At 48.2% G+C, this 23,556-nt stretch overlaps 1 protein-coding gene and 1 long non-coding RNA gene across 4 annotated transcripts in view; one reads left to right on the top strand and one right to left on the bottom strand.

Annotated features, from left to right (window-relative positions):
* Fam3d (FAM3 metabolism regulating signaling molecule D) overlaps window positions 1-16,072 on the top strand; it is a 28,096-nt gene extending 12,024 nt beyond the window's left edge. For both annotated transcript variants that reach the window (XM_076931534.1, XM_076931535.1), the window contains exons 2-10: window positions 829-879; window positions 3,193-3,300; window positions 5,434-5,454; window positions 7,322-7,439; window positions 8,666-8,724; window positions 10,275-10,325; window positions 11,898-11,982; window positions 13,175-13,301; window positions 15,626-16,072. In XM_076931534.1, coding sequence (XP_076787649.1) covers window positions 867-879; window positions 3,193-3,300; window positions 5,434-5,454; window positions 7,322-7,439; window positions 8,666-8,724; window positions 10,275-10,325; window positions 11,898-11,982; window positions 13,175-13,301; window positions 15,626-15,715 — 672 coding nt within the window. In that variant the 5' untranslated portion in view covers window positions 829-866 and the 3' untranslated portion in view covers window positions 15,716-16,072. The remainder of the gene's footprint in view (window positions 1-828; window positions 880-3,192; window positions 3,301-5,433; window positions 5,455-7,321; window positions 7,440-8,665; window positions 8,725-10,274; window positions 10,326-11,897; window positions 11,983-13,174; window positions 13,302-15,625) is intronic.
* Window positions 7,855-23,556, bottom strand: part of LOC143441777 (uncharacterized) — a 51,014-nt gene continuing 35,312 nt past the window's right edge. Inside the window, exons 1-2 of one of the 2 annotated variants that reach the window (XR_013109454.1) lie at window positions 22,899-23,218; window positions 7,855-8,081 (exon numbers count right to left, since the gene is read on the bottom strand). This is a non-coding gene — a long non-coding RNA (uncharacterized LOC143441777). Of the gene's footprint in view, window positions 8,082-22,898; window positions 23,219-23,556 lie in introns of those variants that run through there. The other variant, XR_013109453.1, reaches the window with a different exon arrangement.

Raw genomic sequence — 23,556 nt, 5'->3', positions numbered from 1 at the left:
CACACATCAACAAAAGTCACTCCTTTTTACTGATGCTTTGAGTGGCTGACAGCCCCGGGCAGGTGGACAGGCAGGAGTAGGGAAGAGATGCAGAAAGGAAGGGAGACAGGAAGAGAGAGGGGGGAGAAAGGTGATATGTTTTGTAAAAAACAATATGTTTTGTAGAGCACGGTATGGTGCAGTGGGAGGGGTGCCTCAGCAGACCCATGCTGAGGCATCCCTCCTTCCTGAAGTACCAGCCATAGCACGGGGCTAGTATAGAATAGAGTTTATTTAGGGCATGGGAAGGTAGGTTGAGAAGGGACTAGAGTGGGGGGGGGGGGGAACAGAAAAGAACAGACACAGAGAGAGAGAGAGAGAGAGAGAGAGAGAGAGAGAGAGAGAGAGAGAGAGAGAGAGAGGAGGCCAAGGCCAGGAATGCAGGGAGAGAGGGGGAAGAGGAAGGACAGAGAGATCAAGAAAGGGTTGGAGAAAAGGGTCAGAGAGCAAAGGGAGACCAGACGGTCCTTTTTATAGCAAGCCAGGCCTACCTGGCTGTTGCTAAGTAACTGTTGGGCGGAGCCTAAAAGGAATGCTGACATTCTAACAAAGAGAATGAAGGTAAATCAACTCTTTGAAAATGTACCTTCCTCTACTTGCTAACCTGTGCAGTCACTAGGTGAAATACAGAAGCCCTCCAGATGAGGTAGAAGGGACAAGAGCTGCTCCCCTGCTCACAGGGCAGGTGAGAGGAACCTGGGCCAAAGGATGTCAGTCTCAGTTCTAGCACCCCCTCTGATCTTAAGACCCCAGAGGTCAGTTTGTAATTGGTTTTTCTTCTCTCCACAGGTTACCACTGACCCCAAGCCCTTCTTCCCTTCAACAGGATGAGAGTGACAGGTATGATGGGTCTGCAGCTTCTTGGGGTGGGACCTCTAAACTTCGCTTCGGGCTCATTTTGCCATCATCAGTGTCTACCCATCCCAGCCTCAGAAGTGGTTCAGTTTCTCTTGTCAAAGGCCCCAGCAAGACCTCCAAGAGGGCATGCTGCAGGGGAACCTGGGGGAATGAAGGACAAGACCCCATCCCTATTGTGTGCCTAACCTTTGGATACTGTGACATAACCTTGGCATCTACAAAGTCCACACTTTAGAACCACTAATAAGTTACTAGAAATAAACAAATAAATAAGTAAACAAACGAAGCTGTGTGTGTGAGCATGTGTGTACACAAGTGTGCATGTGTGTACACAAGTGTGCATAGATGTCAGAGGTAATATCATCTGTTTCCTTCTCAATCTCTACTTTTTGAGACAAGGTCTCTCACTGAACTTGGAATTCCCCAGATGTGAAACCCCAGGGACATGCTCATCTCTACCCACTTCTTCTGGTAGTGCTGGGGTTACAGACAAAGATCCCTGGACTGACTCTGACGTGTGTGCTGGGGACCTGAGCTTAGGTCTTCATGCCTGGAAGCCAGTTCTTTACCCACTAAGCCTATCTCTCCATTCGTTTAAAAAAAACAAAAAGAAAAACAAAAAAACCCACCACTTTGAATGTTTTTTAGGTTTATGATTTTTGTGATTTGTGTGTGTGTGTGTGTGTGTGTGTGTGTGTGTGTGTGTGTGTGTTGGGTCACATTTGTAGCTATCCTAGGCTGCCTGTGTCCTGTAGGTCATAGTTTGGATACACCTACAGGCTGGAGGAGCTGAACAACTGCTGTCTCCAGTGGCCCCATCTGTCTAGAATCCCACCTTGCAAACATCCAGCTCTGGCCAGAAGTTAGAGGCCACATTACCAACTTCAAGGATAGCTTTGCAGGGACCTCACAACAGGGACCATGGTAACACAAAGGTCTTGAGGGCACACCCCCAGAGTGGACCCCTTTGTACAAGCATTGAAATGCAAAGTGTGTCCGATACACACACCCCATTTATCCTCCCAAGCAACTATGAGAAGGCATGGTACCTGACTGAGAGTCAGCTTACTCTCCTGAATTCCAACCTTACTCCTTCCAAGCAGTCATGGGAAAGCAGCCACCTTTTCAAGCTTCCTCATCAGTGAAGTAATACATTTACCAAACACAAAGATTTAGTAGATGAATTGAGATCATCTATTTTAAAGCTGTCAGTATAGTACTTGCCACAGAATGGGTGCTGCCAAGTGTGGACCGGTGGCCGAGGGGAATTCCACTTTACACCAGAAGACAAGGAGATCGTATGGTTATGCTTTCTTGTGCTTGCAAGGCAAAGCTCCTGGTACCCATCCCATGTATGGGATTGACCTCCACTCCCAGTATAGGAGCCAGAGTCACTTCTGCCTGTAAGTCAGGGGAGGTTGGAGAGCTGTATCCTGTTCTGAAAATGCTAAAGAAGTCCACTGGGTCGTCATTTGTGGTGGTTTTGAGATGATTAAAAATAGGAAGGACACCCCTAGGTCCTACTACTATGACTATTATACCAAAAATGTAGGCCATCCATCTACCCATCCATCCATCTACCCATTTACCCATCTACCCATTCACCCATCTACCCATTCACCCACTCTTATACTCATTATCTATCCATCTTTCCATTCCATCCATCCATACACACATACACACACACACACATACATACATACATCTGTTTTTCTTTCACTCATCAAATACATATTAATACATGTTCTGTAAACAAAATAAAACCCTTGCCTTCAAAAACATCCCATTCCAGGAAGCAGGGTCGGTTGGCATCCAAGTAGTACGATGAAGGCATTTGAATAAAAATAGGTTGAGGTGAGAGAGGCTAAATGAGGAGACGTTGTTGCAGCTGGAACAGTGCAGGCCAGAGGCCTCGGCAATAGACGTTACCACAGCTACTCTTTAGCACTGACTGACTTTAGCTGAGAGAGGGTGAATTCCTGCACACAGTACAGAGGTTCTATCCCTGAGGATTCTCTCTGGGCAGCTAACTGGAGCCCAAGGAGGAACACCTTGAACTTATTCACAACGGCAGTTTGGGACGTGTTTCTCATCACTGATCTCACTGTCTGATCCCAGCATGGACTCTTGTGTGGTCTCAGCACAGTCCCATGTTGTAGACATGATCTGTACCCATGGCAAGAGTCCCCTCCCCCCCCCCAATTCCCATCATGTTGGAATTTGGTAAGAACAGGAGGCACCGCAGCCTCCTGTTGGGTAATGCAACATGATCTAACAGCATTTCCCTACTCGAAGGTCTGATTCGTTTTGTGGTCTTCATCTTCACTGTGGTCACCATGTGGGTCTTCCTCCGAAGCTACACCAACTTCAGCAGGAAAACCATCCGTCTGCCGCGCTGGCTGGGTGAGTGGGGCTTGTGGCCATAATCCACAGAGCAGGGATTGGGGTACTGAGAGCCTTTCTCCTGAGGTGAGTCAGGAGACAGCCAGGTGTGATGAGCTGAGCTGGCATTGTGGGACATGGCATAAGATTTCCAGGCTGCCAGGAAGCTATGGGGAGCAGAAAAGTGATCTAAAACCCTTATTCCAGGCAGAGCGGAAGGAAGGAAGGAAGGAAGGAAGGAAGGAAGGAAGGAAGGAAGGAAGGAAGGAAGAATGTTGTCTGAGTTGCACATGAAGAAGTAATGCTATCTGAGTTGTCAGTGGCTTCTCCTGCCTGTTGTCCTCTCTGCTTCAAACCTTTTCTGAACAGGGCCTGCATGTCTGCTCCATTTCACCTTCAGCTCCCTTCTCAAAATAAGCAACACATGGACCCCATTTGTGATCCAGAGAAACAAATAGACTTAGCTACAATGTTCAAAAAGATAACAGTGCACTTCTCTAACGGAGAGTCTCCAGAGATGCAGGTGTTTGCCCAGAGGGAAAGACGGACAGAAAAAAACCCACCTGCAGCCCAGACTCACCATCTTCCCCTCACTTCAAAGGCTTCTGCTCCAGGTGGCACACACCCTACTTTTTGATTCACTGTGCTGATGTTAAAGCCTACATATTATTACGGCACAAATTCATGCTTATCCTTATTATACAGAAAGATAATGATTGGCTTTCTTGGTGACTCCATTGGGCTTATTTTATGCACTTTATAACTTGCAACTCTGCTGAAGAAGAAAGCTACTAAGTATCCTAAGAGAGTGAGGACAAAGGTACTCTGAGAGAAGCTTTTCTAGGCCACTAAGGCCCAGGGCACAGGAATGAGGAGGTTAGGCACTCCTCCTAGCTTACCTGTCAACCCAGACAGAAGAGACAGGATCAATAAAACTAGTTTCTAACTGAGAAGTCAGGTGTGGCTGGTTCCAGGAAGGTACCCAAAGTCCCTAGGGCATTCAATGGATGCTGTAGTTGCTTTTTGTTCTGTTTTGGTGTTGGTTTTGTTTTGTTTTGTTTTGTTTTGTTTTGTTTTGTTTTGTTTTGAAACAGTCCCACGTAGTCCACTGGCCTCAAGTTGACTATGTACCAGAGAATGACACTGAACTCCTGATCGTCCTGCCTCTGCCCCTGAGTGCTGGGATCACAGTTGGGCACCACTGGGCCTGGCTTATGGGATGCTAGAAGTTGGACCCAGATCTTGTGCATGCTAGACAAGCACTCTACCAACTGAGCAAAATCTCCAGTCTACTAGTTGCTGCTTTTCTTCAACAGGGTAGAAGCTCCACCAATGGTCAGCCTTGCTCTAGGACACATGATGGCTACCAGCTGTCCAGATGCGCTCGTGTTCATTCCCTCTCTCTCTCTCTCTCTCTCTCTCTCTCTCTCTCTCTCTCTCTCTCTCTTTCTCTCTCTCTCTCTCTGTCACACACACACACACACACACACACACACACACACACACACACAAAGGGGCCAAGGGAATGGGCTTTGTCTCCAGAGGACTGTGGTATTGTGGTTGGCTCAGCCTTGGTCATTTGCTGTGCCTAGGGCCCAGAATAGGCACGCTCCTACCCTGACATTTTCACATCCACTGAAGGAACCTAGCACAGACAGGCATTCCAGAAGGAGATGGCCCAGGGACAAGCAGCACAATTCTTTCCTTCACTGAGGCCCTCAAGATCTCACAGGCTCCTCCCAATGGCCCACTGAGTATCACCGTGATGCCCTTCTATGTGTTGTTAAGTAAACTGAGTCCAAGGGGTCAGGGCTCAACCTCCAGGCTTCTCACAGCATAACACAGCTTGATTTTAAACATGAATAATTTGTGTCCGTGCATATGTACGTTTATGCATGTGTGTGTTCAGTATGTATGTATGTGCCTTACGTGGGTGTGTATATGTGCATGTATGTATATAAGTCTATATGCATGGGCACCTATTTATGAGTGGGTGGCAGCAACAAGTGAGGAAAAGCTTCCACATGTAACAGGGGACCTGATTCATGTCAGCAGAAGCACATCAAAGTCTCCTGTTCCCCCTGCCCAGCCCCCTCCCCATCCTGCAGGAGGATTAAGTACCTTTTCACTAAATAGATTCTTTCTCTCAAACAGGCATGCCCCCCAAGGAGATCCGTGAGTATTTACACGGCCCCATCCCCTCATCTGCCCCAGGGTTTCTGTCCCCAGTGCTGCAGGCCCCAGAGAAATACAGGTGTCCAGGGTCTTCCAAGCCCACTCCTCTGTGACAGTGGCACTGTGACAGTGGTAACTCCAGAAGCAGGGTCTGGGCAGTCCCTCTCAGCCATTCAGACCACTAGGGATTCATAACTCTTTCCCTTCTGCATTTCCTTCTGGGTAGTCTAGATGACACGGCACCTTGCCTCCTCTCTCTAGACCCTTACCCTGTTATGAGTCAAAAATGAAAGAGGGCTTCAGCAAGGACCAGGGCTCCAGAGAAACAAAGAAGATGGAGGGAGGGAGCCAGATGCTATACCCCATTCTCATAGGTATCTCATGTCAAGCTAACACACCCCACATAGGTTCCAGGAGTGTTTCCTTTCTATAGGTAGGGAAACCAACTTGGAGAAGTGAGAGCTCCTGGCTAAGGCCAAACAGTTGTAGTGACAAGTAGGAAGTCAATCATTCCCACCCTGCTAGTCCAGAGCTTTTTACACAAGGCCTCCCAGCCAGGTCCCTCAACCCCTAACCCCATATGGTGACTTCAGAGAGAGCTGAGCCCTCAGGGTTAGGATTTTCCTGACCAGAAAGACATGGGAGCCTGATGCACACAGGATTGCAGAGAGCAGACCACAGGAATGAGCGTATTTATACACTTGACCTTATCCCCTGAAGCGTCCTCAGTCCAATTACGAACCAGACCCAAAGAGTTAAGACATCTTGCAAATATTATCTGCTTGGAGAATAGAAAACTTAAGCATGTAGACTACATCCTACCCTTCCTACTGCTCCCATGGCAGACATCACTAATCAATTCCCACATCCCCACTCTCCAAGTTCATAGCCAGCTTCAAGAGTTTTATCATTAAGCCTTTCACAGTAGGTCCAAACTGACATTTAAGAGAAAACCTTCTAGTCCATTCTGATAAAAACCAACTCCTTTAAAAAAAAAAAAAAAAAAAAAAAAACCCAACTCCTTGATTTGACAATTAGCAAAGATAATTGGAGAAGCTTCTAGCAAAGCCATGTAGCAGACTGGTGGAAGAGCAATTTATAGCTGAGGGATACAACACACACACACACACACACACACACAAACACACACACACACACACACACAATCAGAGTCCCTGGAGGGATGGGGCCCAAGAGTTTGGAAGAGCTGTGGAGACAGCCCTTTCAGCCACAATCCAGACAGCAGATCCTAGCTCCCTGTGACTAAGATCCCGCCCCCCCCCCCCCCCATGGGCATCATTTCCCTTCATCCAGCAGCCTGGTGGTAAAGGCTGGATGGTCAGAAAATCAATTCCAGAAAAGCCTGCTTAAGCTGGCCTGTTGACATCAAGCTTGTCGGACTTAGCTGCAGTTGATCAAGCAGGCTCTGGGAACTCCAGCTGTGGTCCCCAGGGAGAGAGGGGAGGTGGGGGTGTGGGTGCTAGAACCTTTTCCACCAGTGAAAGCCAGGGAGACCCTCTGCTTGCTATTCATCTCTTTCTTCCCAGCCCAAAGCCAAGCCAAACCAGGGGGCTCAATGTTCACCCAGTAAAGAGGGACCAAGCACCCACAAATGCCCAGGCACAGGGTGGGTCTACCAGGGTGGTCCAGCAAGGCATTGTACCAGGCTCTCAGCAAGCTCTACAGGAACAACCTCAGTTAGGAAGCCTCCAAATTAATTCTGGGGTGTCTAGACCCCCAGCCAGAGTCCTGTACATTTTGATGCAGTTGGTGGAGGCCCGGCAGCGCCCAGAAATGAAAAAAACCTCCAAGCCCGGACCCCTTCCCCAGATGCTGTCCCTATGAGAATGCTGTGTTCCTTTCCCAGAGACCCCGAAGTTCAAATGTGGGCTCAACAAGGCCTGCCTAAAGAACTTCTTCGCCTTTAAAATCAGCAGTGGAGCTGCCAATGTCGTGGGTCCCTCCATGTGCTTTGAAGATGAAATGTAAGTACCCAGGGCAGCTGTGTTTCTTTGCATTTCACTCATCCATTCAATCATTCATCCATCCATCTGAAGATCCAAGCTCCGGGACAGGCCTGTGAGGAAGCCTGCCTTTTCCAGGCTACCTTCTACAGCAGGTACCACATAGCGATCAGCCAATGAGCCCCCAGCTCAGTCACACCTTGGTAAGTTGTCCATCCCTTCCCAGCACAGGTGGTTGGGCTCTTATTGTCCCCATTGTAAAAGAAAGCAAAGTGAGGCTCAGACAGGGCCACCTATCAAGCCGAAGGAAGGTCTGTGCAATAAGCAAGTTGCTAAGCTTCTGATGAAAGGGATGTCACGTGGGGAAAACTGTGTACCCGTGCCCAGCCCAGGAAGTTACGTTTATCTGACACCACAAAAAACAGGATAACAGAAAAATGAGAACAGATCAGTGTTTCCATTGGGATGCTGAACCTGAATGCAACTTGCTTGGGCAAAACAGGAACTGTACTCGTCTGTGTAGTTCAAATGCCAGAGGTTCCCAGCTTCAGGATGAACAGGATCCAGCAGCTCAAACGGCACCATCGGGTCTTCTTCTCCCAGCTTCCTTAGCTCTGTCTTCTTCTGCTGGCTGCTCTTTCCTCCACTGAAGATGGGATGTCTCTGTGGATGGGGGAGGCCACAACTCTGGCATATTAGCACCACCTTAGCATATTAGCATCCCCAGGGCCAGAGCTAAGACTGTATCTCCTTGCTGCCTTGGGACCTACGTCCAGTCCTGGCCTAATCACCATGGCCGAATAGCAGTCTGCTGCCCTAGAAACCACAGCCTAAGAGTGGGAGTGTACCGTGGTCCTGGGGAGTGGCAGAGCACAGCGTGTGGATGCTGGGATGCTGGGACCCCAGCTGAGCTCCACAAGGGAAACAACCATTCTAGGATGGCAAAATTCTCTTTTCTACTTCTTCACATCCTAGAATGGGGGAGCACCCCACCCTGCCACACCTCAAAAATCCTGCGCAGGGACTCTGCCTCTCAGTCCATGCAGACTGGCCCAATGGACTAATGAGCTACAGCATAGAAAGGCTCAGGCCACAGGCTTTGGAAGCCCAAGCTACTACATGTGTTTCCTAGTGCTTCTGCCTTGGGCCCCAGAGGTAGGCCCTCTGAAAGTCCCCAACACTAACGCAGAGCTTTCCTTCTGCTCCCGGGACCACTGGCCTAGTTCACTTTCCTTCTTTATCTGCAGTATCATGAGTCCTGTGAGAAACAACATAGGCAGAGGCCTGAACATCGCTCTGGTGAATGGTGAGTGACCCAGGAAGGGGACCTGTCACCTGCTGAGTCACCCTTTAGAACTCAGGACAGGGCAAGGCTGGACAGGGGAGGAGCAGGTCTTACAGTCCTGATGGCCCTAGGCTCCTGCCCAAGAATTCACTGCTGTGACCCATGGCTCCACCCTCAAAGCCAGTTCAGCTCAGACCAACACACAGTGGGCAGATGGTGACAGGCTGAGGTCGCACGCTGAGTATACATCATTCTTGACTTTACAAGTGTGAACAACTAGTGTGAACCAGGCCCTGTCAGGACACTCAGAACAGCAACAAGGACAGGACTGGCTTCATGATCCCTATAGGTATCGAAGTAGGGGACTGAGATGTGACAGGTAGGGCAAATGGTTCCAGAGTGGGCGATAGCTAGCTACAGCTAAAACCCAGCAGGGAATGGCCAGGAGAAAAGGAGAGACACTCCTTCCAGGCAGCAGAGAAGGGAAGAGGGAAGGAAGGTCCCAGATTGAAACTTCTTGTCTGACCCCTCACAAAGTGATTAATAATAATAAAGCTAACATATTGAACATACACTGTGTAGAGACTAGAACCCAGAAGATTGGGCCATCCCCAGGAGGTAGCCTCCTTACACTACAGTGTCTCCAGCATGTGTCTAGGTCGAGGCATCAGGCTCTTCATAGATAATAATTAGCCAGAGCAGCAAGGCATAACAAAACATGGCTGGCTCCTAACCTTTTGCTGTGCAGAGCTTCCTTTGAGAAACAATTCAGACTATGCTACTCACCTCTACCCTGACTAGAAAAATCCCGTAAGTGAGCAATGCTCACAGAGACACAGAACCCCTTCCAAAGTCCCTGGGTAAAGCTCCATATGGCTCTGAGACTCTGGGCGGGCTTTGCCAAAGTAAGCCTGCTCCCATTTACAGGGAGAACTGGCCATGGCGTCAAGAAGCCAGAACACTGCTATCCCCTCTGCAATACTGCCATCTAGTGACGAAGATTGAGACCTGTGGCTTTTCTCCTGATTGCCAAGGGGTTTTGCCCCCAAACCACAAAAGCCATTCAGACCCTGAAAATCTAAGGACCATAATTACTGAAAATTCCATGGCTTCCAAAAGTTAGAAGATTTGGCTTGCAGATTTCCCACTTATGTGGGAATAGTAATTGATAATCATGCCCTTATAGTTTTTGCCGAAAAAAAAAAAAACATATCTAGTAAACTTACTGTTTTAGACACATTCCATTTCAAACCAACAGCTCGTTGAACTTGTGCAGAAATTGAGGATGAAATGCTGACTTGTGTGTGAGCAGCTGCCCTGACAGAACACAGATCTTGAGTGGTTAGATTCCATTGTCTTCTGGACGTTCAGCCAGTATGTTCTACCTCTCGAATAAGCCTCGGCCCAGGAACTCTTAGGCCCCTCCTGTGCCCCTGCATGATTCTCACAGGACCTAGTTCCCCTCAGTTCTCACTCTGGTTTGAGGCCTTACACTACCTATGGGTCAGATTCAGCAAAATGACAAGCGGGGTGACTCACATTACAGGAAGTAATAACGCTCTTTCCACTAGGAACTACAGGCTACGTGATGAAGAAGGGCAGCTTTGACATGTACTCTGGAGGTAGGCACTGCTGTTGACACTGATGTCGTAGGGGCTGAGCTCCTTATGAGGCAGGGAAGTTGTGGGCACAAGGATGGGAAGGTTGAGGGCCATCCTGCCACTTTAAACACCTTCCTGGGGTCTGGGTTAGACTTAGGCACAGATCCTTAGATGACGGTTTGAGTATTCTGGTTTATTTAGAATCTGATCTCAAGAAATGCCCATGGTAGGTCAAAGGAGCGGGACAGGAGACAAAACAATAACAAAGCCAACCTGTGGAATTAGAGAACTGTCGCACACCGTGTCAGGCACAGACCAGGGGGTATGCTTGAAGCTCTGGTTCCTCATCACTCCCTAGAATTCTGGCTTGCCCTCAGAGTCAAGAGGGTTCTTAGAGGCCAGGCAGAACTCTAGGCCAAGAAATGTCATTGTTGGCATTGATTCAAAACATACATGCACCAACTGTTGAGCTGAGGATGAGGGCATAAGGCCCTGGCACCTACTCAAGCCCTGCCTGGGAGAGCACTCTATAAAAGTCGAGGCTGTAGTGATCTCTAGTGGGCCCAAGCATAGAACGTAGACTCCTAAGGTCTGGACAGGACCTCTGAAAGGCGCCTCTCTCCCCATCTCTCTGCAGATATTGCTTCGCCACATAAGCATGTTTTGTTCTTTTTTATATATATATAACCCCTGTGCGTATATACGGCTGACTTTCAGGATGTCACTGCCCTCGTCCTTCTTTAGCACAACAGACAGAGCAGGTCTCCTTGGGCTGCAATCCAGGCTTCTGAGTCCCATGAACAGTTTGGCTACCACTTTGATGCTCTATAAAGCATCTATAGTCCTGACATTCTTCATCCTTTTTTTTTTTTTATCAGTGGCCCTACATTTTTATTTTTCACTGAACTCCACAAATTGTGTAGCCAGCTCTGCTAACAATTTGTATGTGTATTGCATGCCCCAAATTACCACATGTAAACCTCACAAAGACACCATGCACAGGGCTATTGCTCATCCTTGTATATATGTCACAAGACCCCAGACAGCTATTTTGTTCTGTTTTGAGACAGAGACTCATGAAGCCCAGACTTCAAACTTCCTGTGTAACCAAAGATTACCAACAGTCTAGGATGTCTGTCATAATTTAGAAGATACCACGTGGTCTTGGACAGTAGAAATCTACAAATTCTGATCTTCCTGCCTCTACCTCCCAAGTTCTGGGACTATAGGCATGTACCATCACACTAGGTCTATATGGTACCAGGGATGCAACTCAGGCCTTTGTGCATGATAGGCAAGTATCCTAGCAACTGATCTAGATACCTAGCTCCACCCCAGGGGACTTTAAAATACCAGTGTCTAGTCACCACTCTGAGTCACATGAATGAAGTCCCTTACTATGTTCTCTCATTTCCCTGCCCCATGACAAATGCAGCAGGAAACCCCACCACCATCATACTGACTGCATCTGGCTTCTGGGCTTCTATCAGCCTGGCCCAGGTCCTCCCTGGGTCATTAGAGTAGTAGAAGAGAATAAGGATGACTAGCAGTCATTTCTCCTAAAGACCAGCATCTCTTTTCTTCCTTCCCCAGACCCCCAACTCCTGCTGAACTTCCTTGCAGAAATTCCACATAGCACCCTGGTGATGGTAGCCTCCTATGATGACCCAGGGACCAAGTAAGTGGGACACTCCATCTGCTAGGTCTCATGAGGATACAAGCCTAATACTTCCACACTTTCCTGCATGCATTTCCCTGCTTTCCTGAAAGCCCTACATTTCAGCAAACTATCTTGAGAAATGAATCAGGGAAGTATGGGAAATTTTCTGGTGGTATGACCTGCCCTTCATTACAATGGTGGCAGACTCTTCCTACCCAATAGTAAGTAGCTGGTTTCAGAAATTATAACACAATGACATATATCATTATATGTGCACACAAGAAGACACATTGCAAATGATGGTGTGAAAAATATTAAGGACTTGCAAGGATGCTCACTGTCTTAGTCAGTGTTCTATTGCTATGAAGAGACGCCATGACCAAAGCTACTCTTATAACAGAAAGCATTTAATTAGGGTTCTGTTTGCCCATTTCAGAAGCTTAGTCCATTATCATCAGGGCAGAAAGCATGGCAGCAGACAGGCAGGCATGGTATTGGAGAAGTAGCTGAGGGCTACATCCTAATCCACAGGTAGAAAGAGAGAAAGAACAAGAGCCTAGTATGGACTTTATCCCAGTGACGCACTGCTAGGGCTAGTTTGGCTCTCCTGCTTGCTCTGATAATTCTTTGTCTCAGCCTTCAGAGGCTACAAATGCAGGCTATCACTGATATAAAGATTTCACTCTACATCTATATATACACCTACACCTGCATTTACATCTGTCTTACTCAGCCCTAGAGGGTGAGTGTGGTGGTTTGAATAAGAACGGCCCCCACAGGCTCATACACTTGAATGCGTTGTCACAAAGGAGTGGAACTATTTGAAAGGATTGCAAGGATTAGGAGGTGTGACCCTGTTGGAGGACACCTAACTCACCTAACAGCACATTTCTTAGACTGGATCCCATCGTTAAACAACTCATGATCATGTTAAAATGTTTATGATGGTTTCTGCAAGGCAAGAAGGGTAAGCTCCACCTTTAAGTTAATAAACATGTGTAGAGCTCAAGCTCAAGCATATCTCCCGGCCACAAGAAAGTTCTCTTGGAAAGTCTCAGACCCCCTAGCCCAATCCCGATGAATTTTGAGAGCCTCGGAAGTCAGGTGCTCCAGGTACAATGGAGAGTGGGGCCAGTCTTTGGGAACCTCACCCTGGTCCCACCTCCCACCAATGTCTTCAGCTTCTCCCGAACTGTTCTCTCTCTGGCAGAATGAACGACAAAATCAGGACGCTCTTCTCCGACCTGGGGAGTTCCTACGCCAAGGAGCTGGGCTTCCGGGACAGCTGGGTCTTTGTAGGTGCTAAAGACCTCAAGAGTAGAAGCCCGTATGAGCAGGTGGGTTCCTGTCTGCCTCCCTGTGTGAGTGAGGGATAGGTGGACAAGGAGCTGCAGGAGATGGAAAGACAGTAACTCACATAGGCTATATTGTTGGTCAGAGACTCTTTTCAGAACCAGCATGTAACACTGCCTGACTGCTCAAAATTCACCTCAGTTTTTGGGGGTCCAAGTGGACAAATCCCAGCAAGAAGCTACCTTGCAAGGGGAGGCTCATAAAAGAATTTACAAGTGCCCAAAAAGAGAGGACAAAAGGAGAGAAAGAAAGAAGACAACACTAAATTGAAGTGGAAGAAAGAAATATAGAGATAAAGCCAAGTTGGGGTAAGAAAGAGGAGCTGAATGGCTGGCTTCTGGTCCCAGCTATGACTTTGACAAGCCCATGTTCCCCAGGCCTTTCATCTCACCAGTAAAGGGAAAAGTTTTGGAGCTGTGGGACTTTGAGTCCCCTTGGGGGCTCCCTATGGAGATTATGACCATGTGCCAAGAAGAGAACAACAGGATACTGCACCCCAGCATGTGAAAAGAAATACTGAACTCTGTGCCCATGGCCTGAGGGTAGCTCTGAGCATGGGGGTCTAGGAAACTTCAGTGTGGAGTTTGAAGAATACTCACAGGATGGAGGAGGAATAATCAGAGCTTGAAGGCTCCGGAGAAAGTTAAACCTTCTCCCCTGTTTTGTACACCACAACCTGGAGTAATCCTAGAAACCTAGCAGAGCTGACCTGTCCTTCCCATCACAACCCAGATCCCAATGGGAGCTGAGGGGTAATAATTCTATACAAAGGCTCTGTAGACTTAAAAGGCAAGTAATGGAGGACCCATACGGGGCATATGCAAGAGAGTGGCAGGATCCAACCCATAATAAGCACTCACTCTGCTCAGGCATATGTCAAGCAAGTTGCTGGCTGGGGCCCATCTAACATGCACGGTGAAGCAGATATGATTATCATCTTAGCCCATGTGTGAGATACCACAGGCATGGAGAGCTCAGGTCTCAGAACAACTCTGAGAGGCAACTCGCGTCTCACAGAGGTTCACCCAGCTTCATAAAGATGTCCTTGTCCCTCGGGAAGGAAGCCTCACTGGCCAAACACAAAGAGCACCAGGGAAGAGAGCTGGGAGGCAGAGAGGATGCCTATGTGATCATGAGACAGGGCACAGCAACCCAGATGTGTAGAGACTGTGAGATGCAGGCACAGAGGGGACATCTGAGGGGACAGAGCAGAGTGGGGCTGAACTCTGGGAGAAGGGCCCACTGGGGCTATGTCCTTGACTGGGCAGTGCTGGCTCATATATTTGTGATTCTATAAGGACATATCCACATTAGAAATTGTGATCTGTTCTTACATCTTTGCTGTGACAGAGATTTGAGAGGAAAAAATGGAAAGGGCAGATTTGCTTTGGCTCCTGCTTTCAGAGGCTTAAACCCAACATGGCAGGGAAAAACAGCTCACCTTATGAAGGCCAGAGAGCAGAGAGCAAAGGCCAGGGCTACCGGCTTTCTTTTTTTCCCCCTTTATCCAGGCTTCCAGCCTATGAAGGGGGTGGCTTGAATTGATAACTTCCTCCTTCATTAATCCTCTCTTGAAACATCTGCACAGATATATCCAGAAAAGTATTTTACACTCCTCAGTCCACCATCACCCAAATTTAGAAATCAGGCCTAGTTCAAGATAGCCTAAGCAAGAAGAAGAGAGGGAAGAATATCCATGGCCTCTGGGTGAGAATGCAGGGTCTGGACTGGGCTCCAGCACACAGGACAGTGGGTGGAGCTAAGGCTGCGCTGGCCAGGCAGGTCCTCTGTCTTCCTCCTTGTAGGGAAGGGTCCATATCCATCAAAAGCAGATGACCATAAAGCAAGCCCCCAATGATGTCCTATGTTCCCATACTGGTAACACATTAGAGAAATCACATGAAGAATTTCCCACACAAAGTGACACTACCTCTCCATGCCTCAGTTTCCCCCACAGAATGTGCAGATTAAATACATAAAACAGCTTGGGACAATGCCACACATGCAGCAGGTGCTCGATGACATCATGATTTGGGGCTTTACAGGAGGTGAGAGAGGACTTTGGAGAAAAGCTACAGATCCCCAAGCACCTCCTATCTTGATGACCTTGTGGGGTGTAATAGGCTCTGATACCAGTGCTGAGACCTTGAGCAACTTGTGGTCCTCCCCTGAGCTTCTGGTCCCATCCAAAATGAGGCTGTGGGTGAGGTGTGTGAGTCCTCTGAGAGCCCAAGTACAGATGCTTTCTCCATGAGTCCTGGACAGCCTTGACCGCTCACTGTCTGAAACATCTCTCTTCTCTCCCTAGTACTTAAAGAACAACCCAGAAACAAACAAATATGAAGGCTGGCCGGAGCTACTAGAGCTGGAGGGCTGTGTGCCACGGAAAGTAATGTAGGTGGCCTTGGCCCTTCTGGCCTAGGGAGCCAAAGAAATGCCTAACTGACTTGAGAGCAGAACCCAGGAGTGCTGGGTCTATGCTGACAGGAGCTGACTGGGAGGAAGAAAGGAGAAGCCATATGGGATGCTCTGATCACCCCCTGCACAAAGTGACTCACTTCCCCTCTAAGGAAGCAACAGCCTCCCACTGCCCCATGGTGACCAGCTTGAGGATGGGCAGCCATGGGCCCTGCGGAACCGGCTGTGGTGGAGAGAACAAGACCTTCCAAGACTGCCCATGGTTGTCTCCAGAAGGACTGACTGCCTACACTCACCTGAGCAGGATTAAATTCTATTTTTGCTGATTTTGAACTTTTCCAATCTCTCCCATTGCTGTGATTCTCCCTGGGAACGTACTGGTCTGGTCTCAGTTAACATGGGTCCTGGTCTGGACAGGTAGGAGACAGCTCATTTGGCAGCTGGGATGGAGCCTGGTTTCCTGAGATTTCAGTCGGGCAGGAAAGACCTTGGTTCCCATGATGGACAGGAGCACGAGAGCCTAGAAGTCAGGGCACACAGACTGCCATCTTGATATGCCCTTTAAAGGAAAGCCAGAGCTGGGTCAAGAGGAAGGGAAAGTGTCTATAGTATTGAAACATTGCCTGGCTTTGGGGTCCCAGAGGCAGAGTCTGAAACAAGCACACAAGGACAGGCACTGTGTTTGGGGTAGGAGGCAGACAATAATGGGTTTTATCAACTCTGCTACTGGAGACTAGAGTGAACTCCCATAAGGAACTTTGGGAGTCTGTAGAGCACACCCCACAGAGATGGCCTCACAGAGATCTTGAGATATGGGGTGTTCATATGCCAACACCACCCAGCCACTTGGTGATGGAGGGCTGCTGTTGGTGGTGTGTATTCCTAGGCACTTCTTGTCCACCCCATGTAGGGACAAGAGGCCATCTGTGTCTTCACAGGAAATCAGTGGCCAAAGAATGTGGGTGCCAGCTGCCAGTAGACTAGTGAGTGCAATGAGAGGAAGAATAATCAAAAGACATGCATGGTGACAAGACCGTGGATCAGGATCTCTGAGAGGGTTCAGTGCCCAGGTTCTAGATCCATGGTTCTCAACCTAGGGGTCATATATTAGATATCCTGTATATCAGATATTTGCATTTTGAGTCATAACAGTAGCCAAATTATAGCTATGAAGTCTCACTGAAGAACCTTTATGAGTAGGGGTCACCACAACGTAAGGAACTGTATCAAAGGGTCACAGCATTACGAAGGTTGAGAGCCACTGCTCTAGATCAGATTCTAGAGGGGCTCACAGAATTGTGTGCTGGAAGACTCCGAGCTTTATTGGCGGGAGAGACCCAGTCTCGAGGGGTAAGTTTCTAAGCCCTGGGCACAGGGAGGACTTTACCTATGACAAAGGCCTGGTGAAGAGAAGAGTTTGGGAACCCTGAACCAGAGGCTATGGTGGTATGAGACACAAGCCCCAGTGTGAGAGCCTTGAGCAAGCTGAGCTGAGGAAGTAGGATGCCCACTCAGCCATTCCAATAAGCCCCTATGTTCCAGACTACCCTAGAATGTCTTCAAACCTCATAAAAACTCCTGAACCCACACCAGTATAATGCATCAGAAACCCACTGTGGGAGTGACATGGCAGCCAGTTTTCATGAACGCCTTCATAAACAGATTCCTAAAAAGGTTTATTTACAATGGGCAAAGATGCCCTATCAGAGTTACAAGAAGCCAATAAAGTCTTCAAAAAGTGAGTTCATAGCCAGAGTACAGGACTTGGCAGACAGCTCTTAGCAGTGGTCACTATTTTCAAAGGACCTGGGTGGCCATCTGGGTGTATGTGAAGACACTGTTCACACTACATAGCATACCAGACGAGGTTGAGATTAGGTAACCAGCTGAGAACTGAGCAAAGAGACTCTGAGGGATGAAGGGGCTTGGCGAGGCAGCAGGGGAGAGAGTAACAGCAATACCACACCCAGGTCACCTCACCTACGATGGCTTCAAATGGTAGCATCCATGGGAGCCCATCTGGAGAGTGCCAAAGAGTCAGCTAGCAGCAGTGGAACAGAGAGGTGTGTGTTTGCTTGGGCAGACCCGTGAGCAAGGCCCGGGAGGGCTGCAGGCTGAGTGGATGAGCTGAGCACCAATTTTCTGTGCCAGGCAGAGAACTTGGGCCTGGGACAATGGTGGTGTGGGTGTTTAAACTAGACATGGATCGGTTAGGTCTAGTTTTTATAAAACTCCATGTTCTGTGGAGGCGAGGAGGCCGAGAAGCGGCAGGAGATGATGAGCTAAGTCAGGAGGGCTCTTGTGGGTTCTCTAACTCAAAAGGTAAAGTGGACGAGATTTGCTTATTGACTAGCTCGTGGCTGTCAAGCCTCCAAGAATCTCTGCTCTGAGGCGTGTATGGGCTTACTGGATCCAAACCAGTGATTGGCCTGCTGTGTACCCTAAGAAAGCCAAGTGTAGCATGAGCGTCCCTGAAGCTGCAATTTTGATTTACACCAGCAGATGGAAGCCTAGGAATGAAAGGGAGGACAAGGTGCCCTGGCTTTCACCTCTTGGAAAGCCATGGAACTGGGTCTCTGGGTCTCTCTGGGTCTCTCTGGGTCTCACCAAAACACAAAGGACTTGTCACCTTTGTTGGCATCATGATAACAGCAGCACCTTGCCACTGGAGAACTGCAGACTCCTAGAAGCTCTGCCCAGAACCAAACATCAGTACCTTCCTCCGTTCATCCAGGTATCATGGAATAGGGACCACAATATTCCCTTTCACATACAAGAAGGTTCAGAAAGGTCAAGTGTCCTGTCTAGACCCACACAGATAAAGTGCCTCCGAATAAGACCTGGAATCCCACTGTCTCCGTCACCACCTGACCCCACCCTTCACTTCACTCTGAGGTAAATGATTCTCTCCTCTCTTCACTGCCTCTCCTCTCCTCAGTGTGCGCCTGAACGCCTCTGATGACATTTGAAAGTTGCACAGAACCTTGGGGTCAACATCCCAGCCCTAACATCCCAGCCCTCTGCCATTGTCGTTGTAGCTTTGGGAAGAATAGAAACCGGTTGGTTACATGATTTGTAGTGTCTCTCCCCTCTGTGATCCTGGCGACCTCCCACTGGTTACTGGAAAGGAGTAGATATTTATTTCCATCTTACAGATGAAAAGCAAGAAGCTAGGGGGTGTGGAGTCACCCAATGAGAAAGTACAAAGAGGGGCCCGGAATATCTGATCCTTAGCCCTCCACTTCCCTGGGGCTACTCTTATCCCTCCTGCTCACGTAGTGTGGTCTGGACATTGTACCAGTTCTTCTGCCCAGAGCTGGGCTTCAAAGACCAAGAGGAGGCTCAGTCGCTAGGCTCCCATGCAACTTATAAACCCTATTTCAGCAGGAGTCCAGAGGGACGAGGGAAATGTAATGAGCCTGTGAAATTCCTTTCCTCCTGCCTCACCAAAAGCCAAGCCAGTGGATAATTATGAAAAGGATGACCGAGGGGAGTGACCTCAGGTTGACCGCTCCAGCGGATGGCCATTTGGGCCCTTTGCAACCTCTCTCCCAGCAGGAAGGAAGCTAAGCCCATGCCAGACTGTACTGGAGAAGAAAGGAGTGCAGAGCGAATGTATGTTTTCTTGGCCAGAATGTGGGCTGGAGAGAATACAGCACAAGAACTATGGAATTAAAATGCCATGCACATGATGTGTATGTGTCTGTGTGTGAGGGTGTGGCACGTGTGCATATCTGTGAGTGAGTGCACGTGTGTGTTTGTGTGTAATTGCATGAGTGTGTATAAGTGTATGAGTGAATGTGTGTGTATAAGTGTGTGTGTAAGAATGTATGTGTGACTGGGTGTATGAGTATATGAGTGTGTGTGAGTGTGTATATGTGTGTGTGTGCATGCGTGATTGCATGGATGTGTATGTATAAGTATATGTGTGAGTGTGTATGAGTGTGTGTGTAAGAATGTATGTGTGACTGGGTGTATATGAGTGTGTGTGAGTGTGTATATGTGTGTGTGTGCATGTGTGATTGCATGGATGTGTATGTATATGTGTGAGTGTGTATGTGTGTGTAAGAATGTGTGTGTGACTGGGTGTATGAGTATATGAGTGTGTGTGAGTGTATATATGTGTGTGTGTGCATGATTGCATGGATGTGTTTGTATAAGTATATGTGTGAGTGTGTATGAGTGTGTGTGTAAGAACGTATGTGTGAGTGAGTATATGAGTGTATGAGTCTGTATGACTGTTTATGTGTGGGTGTGTGAGCATACATGTGTAAATGAGTACATGTGTGGGTTAGTGTGTGATTGCGTGGTTGTGTATGTATGAGTGTGTGTGTGAGTGAATATGTGAATGAGTGTGTGTGATGTGTATTTGTGAGTGTGTGTGAGCATGTGTATATGTAATGTGCATATGTATCCGCCAGATGTAAGCATATGGAGACGAGATGTTGATAAGATGATTTCCAATGTCGCTATCTACCTTGTTTTTGAGACAGAGTCTCTCACTGTATGAAGGTTAGAGGAACAGAAGTGATGGAATGAATCTCTGACAGGATGATATATATCAAAGGGGGATTCATTACAGTGACTTGCAGGCTGTCATGGTGATTCTTGGTTGTCAACATAATTACAACTAGAATTACCCAACCCTCCCCACAAATGGAGGTGCATACCTATGATGGAGGTTTGCTTGATTTGAAGTAAAAAGATCCACTTCTAATCCAGGTCTTGAGGTGGGAAGACAGACCTTTAATCCAGATCTTTTGATCTGGGAAAACGCAGGTCTAATCTGGGCTATGCCTACTGCTAGAAACCTACGTAAGAACAAGAAGAGGGAAGCTTTTGCTCTTTGCCTGCTTGCTCTCGCCCTCACTAGCAAGTCCATTTCTTCACTGGCATTAGCACCTACTTCAGGAATCTGGTGTCTCCTGAAGACCAACTGAGACATCCAGTCTCATGGACTGAATGGATTAGCTGGACCACAGCCTGTAAGTCATTCTAATAAATCCCCTTTCTGTATATAGAGAGATCGTCATTTTGTAAGTTCTGTTACTCTAGAGAACCCCAATACAGCTGAGTTCTGACTCATCCAACAATGACTGTCTCCCAATGGAAAGACCTAGTATTTGTTCAGTCCATGAGGCTGGATATCTCAGCTGGTCTTCAGTGCTTGAAAAAGTAGGTTCAAACCCAGAGAAGGAATGCCTCAGCAGCAGGACAGATGAACTTGTCATCAAGAGTGAGGGCAAGCAGGCAAAAAGCAAAAGGCTTCTTTTTTCCATGTCCTTTATGGTAGGCTGCCTTCTGAAATGGGGGCAGGGGAGACATGTAGGGTGGTGGATCTTCTGGCCTCAGGTGATCCAGATTATGTCTTCCCACCTCAAATGATCCAATCAAGAAAAACCCCTCACAGGTGTGTCTAGCTGCTTAGGTTTTAGTCAATTCCAGATTAAACCAGTGGAAAATCAAGATTAGCCATCACACAGAACCAGGAGCTTACTACTCCAGCCCCCAGGATTTCCTGCCTCTGCATCCCAGCACTGGGTTTATAGGTAAATGGTCTTCATACTTGTATAGAAAGCACTTTACCCAATGAACCCTGCCCCAGCCCCGTCCTGACCTCTTTCTGAGAGTGAGGCAGAACCCCCTCCATGCTTAGACTGTTTCAATAACTCCACCACCATTGGGTGGCACTTGAGCTACTACAATGGGACCAACATTGTACTAAGGCCAGAGAGATACTAATAAACCAGACATGACAAATCCATTCCAGATGCAAGAGGTGAGCAAAGCCCACAGAAAATATTTCAGTTGCTAAGTGCTATGAGAAAATATTGACCAGGGAGCCCAGGAGGTGACTTTGCATGGGAGACCAAAGAAGGCTTCTCTCAGGAGGTAATGCCTGACAGTTGGGGGGCAGGAAAGGAGAGAATTCTGGCAGGAACCAAAAGAGAGGAGAAGGAGGAAGAGGAGGAGGAGAAGGGAAGGGGAACAGACAGGCAGAGAGAGAACAGCAAATGCAAAGGTCCTGTGGTATAGGGTGGGTACTGTGGACCAGACTCTTGAGGTGTTGGGGGAAGAATGAAAGTAGGAAACAAGGTTCTAGAAGCAAACGCAGCTTAATCCATCTTCCCTGTAAACCTGGAGGGGGTGGGTATTTTATACAGTTGGCCCTCTACCACCGAGTGGTACTGTAAAATCAGCTGCATGTACTTCATAAAACCTGTTCCATGCCAGGCTCTGTTCTCTAGGAAATGGGTGGCAGCAGGACTTCTCCTGTTCCAAATCTTGGGAGAGCCGTTGAGTTAAGGTGTTAGCTACCAGGGACTCACCAGTGGGCACAGAACTCGGCAACATTACTATCAGCACGGTGAAAGCAGTGCCTTGCTATGCAGAAGCTTTCTCCAGAGGGATACTTCCTTCCGTCCTCAACCTTACAGGACGGGGCCATTGTAGCCCCATCGTAAGGTTTTATTATCTTCTTTTCCTTTGATTTAGAGAAAGAGTTGCACATAGCCCAGGCTGGCCTTGAGTTCACCCAATTTTCCTGCCTCTACTTCCTGAGTGCTCAGGTGGCAAGCACACACCAGCACACCACTTTCAGTCAGTGCTGGGGACTGAACCCAGGTCTCTGTGCACTCCAAACTAAGCTTCAGCCACAGCTCAAAGGATAAGTTCATAGGTGGCATGATTCAACCGATATTTTAGTAAAACAGAGATTTCAGTATACATGGGCTCACCCACCCGTACGAAGTGTCAAGAAAAGTTAAATCAGGTCCCCAGGGCTACAGAGCTGTGAAGGGCAGAGCTAGCATTTAATCCCAGAGTGACTCCTGCCTTACTCTACCCCAGGCTGGTGTCAGAGAGGAGCCTAGTGGTAAGAAAAGGAAAGTGACTGCTGGGGGCACTTTGAGAACTTGGCCTCTGGCCTGGAATCCAACCTCCAGACATTTTCCTGGCCTGAGCCCAGCCGGCTGCCCTCCAGCCGTCTCATGGCACCGTCCAAGTGAATGATAGAGTCTGCTCTCAGAGTTTCCGCTCCAGAAGAGCCCCAACCCGATTGTCTTCAGCGATGTCCTATTAATAAGGCTGTCCAGCCTGACACTGACATCCCCATACAGGCCCACCCTGCACTCCCCCTCCCCCAGCTGCCCTGAGAAGCTCACCACTGGCTGTCTGCTAGCTAAGCCGTGTGTGGCCAGAGGGGGAGGCCAAGTCCTGTGGCCAAGCCAGCCAGAGTTCACCTGCCTCACCCCAGCTGTGTGACCTCTTCATCTCTGCTCTGCTCCATCTTCCCGGTTGCCTTAGTTTTCCTTCTAGAGAGAGGCAGGAAGCTGGGAGATTAGGATCCTTGGGGATCCCAGAGGACCTTAAGCTGCCCAGGAATGTGCAGCTCCACAGTTTGACTGAAGTGTTGCTGGCTTTGGAGCCTCTCTGAAAGCCACCTTTGTGTATTGGAGACTAAGCTGTAAAACAAATCAGCCTGGCCAGGAGATCCTGGACCTAACTCTGAAGCCCACCCAATCCTGGGACACTCTGTCATCTCTGTAATATCAAGGTATGCCTAACAGGTCAGTTTGGGAAGCTTCTAGAATGTTCCAAACAGTGGTTTGAAATTTTTGCTTCCACAAATTAAAAATGCCTTGATTTGTTCTTTGTAGTAATCCTGGTTATGTCCAGGGGATTGACTTTGCAGATTAAAGCTTTCAGGGTTCCAGGGAAGCTCATAATGCGCCCAAGACAAGCAACACTGTCTGATCTCATCTCAAGGTTCACAGTGCTTCCTCTCACCCTGTATTTTGTCCTTGCTTCTCTGTTCTGCCT

Source organism: Arvicanthis niloticus, chromosome 3 (assembly GCF_011762505.2).
Source record: "Arvicanthis niloticus isolate mArvNil1 chromosome 3, mArvNil1.pat.X, whole genome shotgun sequence".
Lineage (NCBI taxonomy): Eukaryota > Metazoa > Chordata > Mammalia > Rodentia > Muridae > Arvicanthis > Arvicanthis niloticus.
This window is presented reverse-complemented; position numbering and strand designations above follow the sequence as displayed.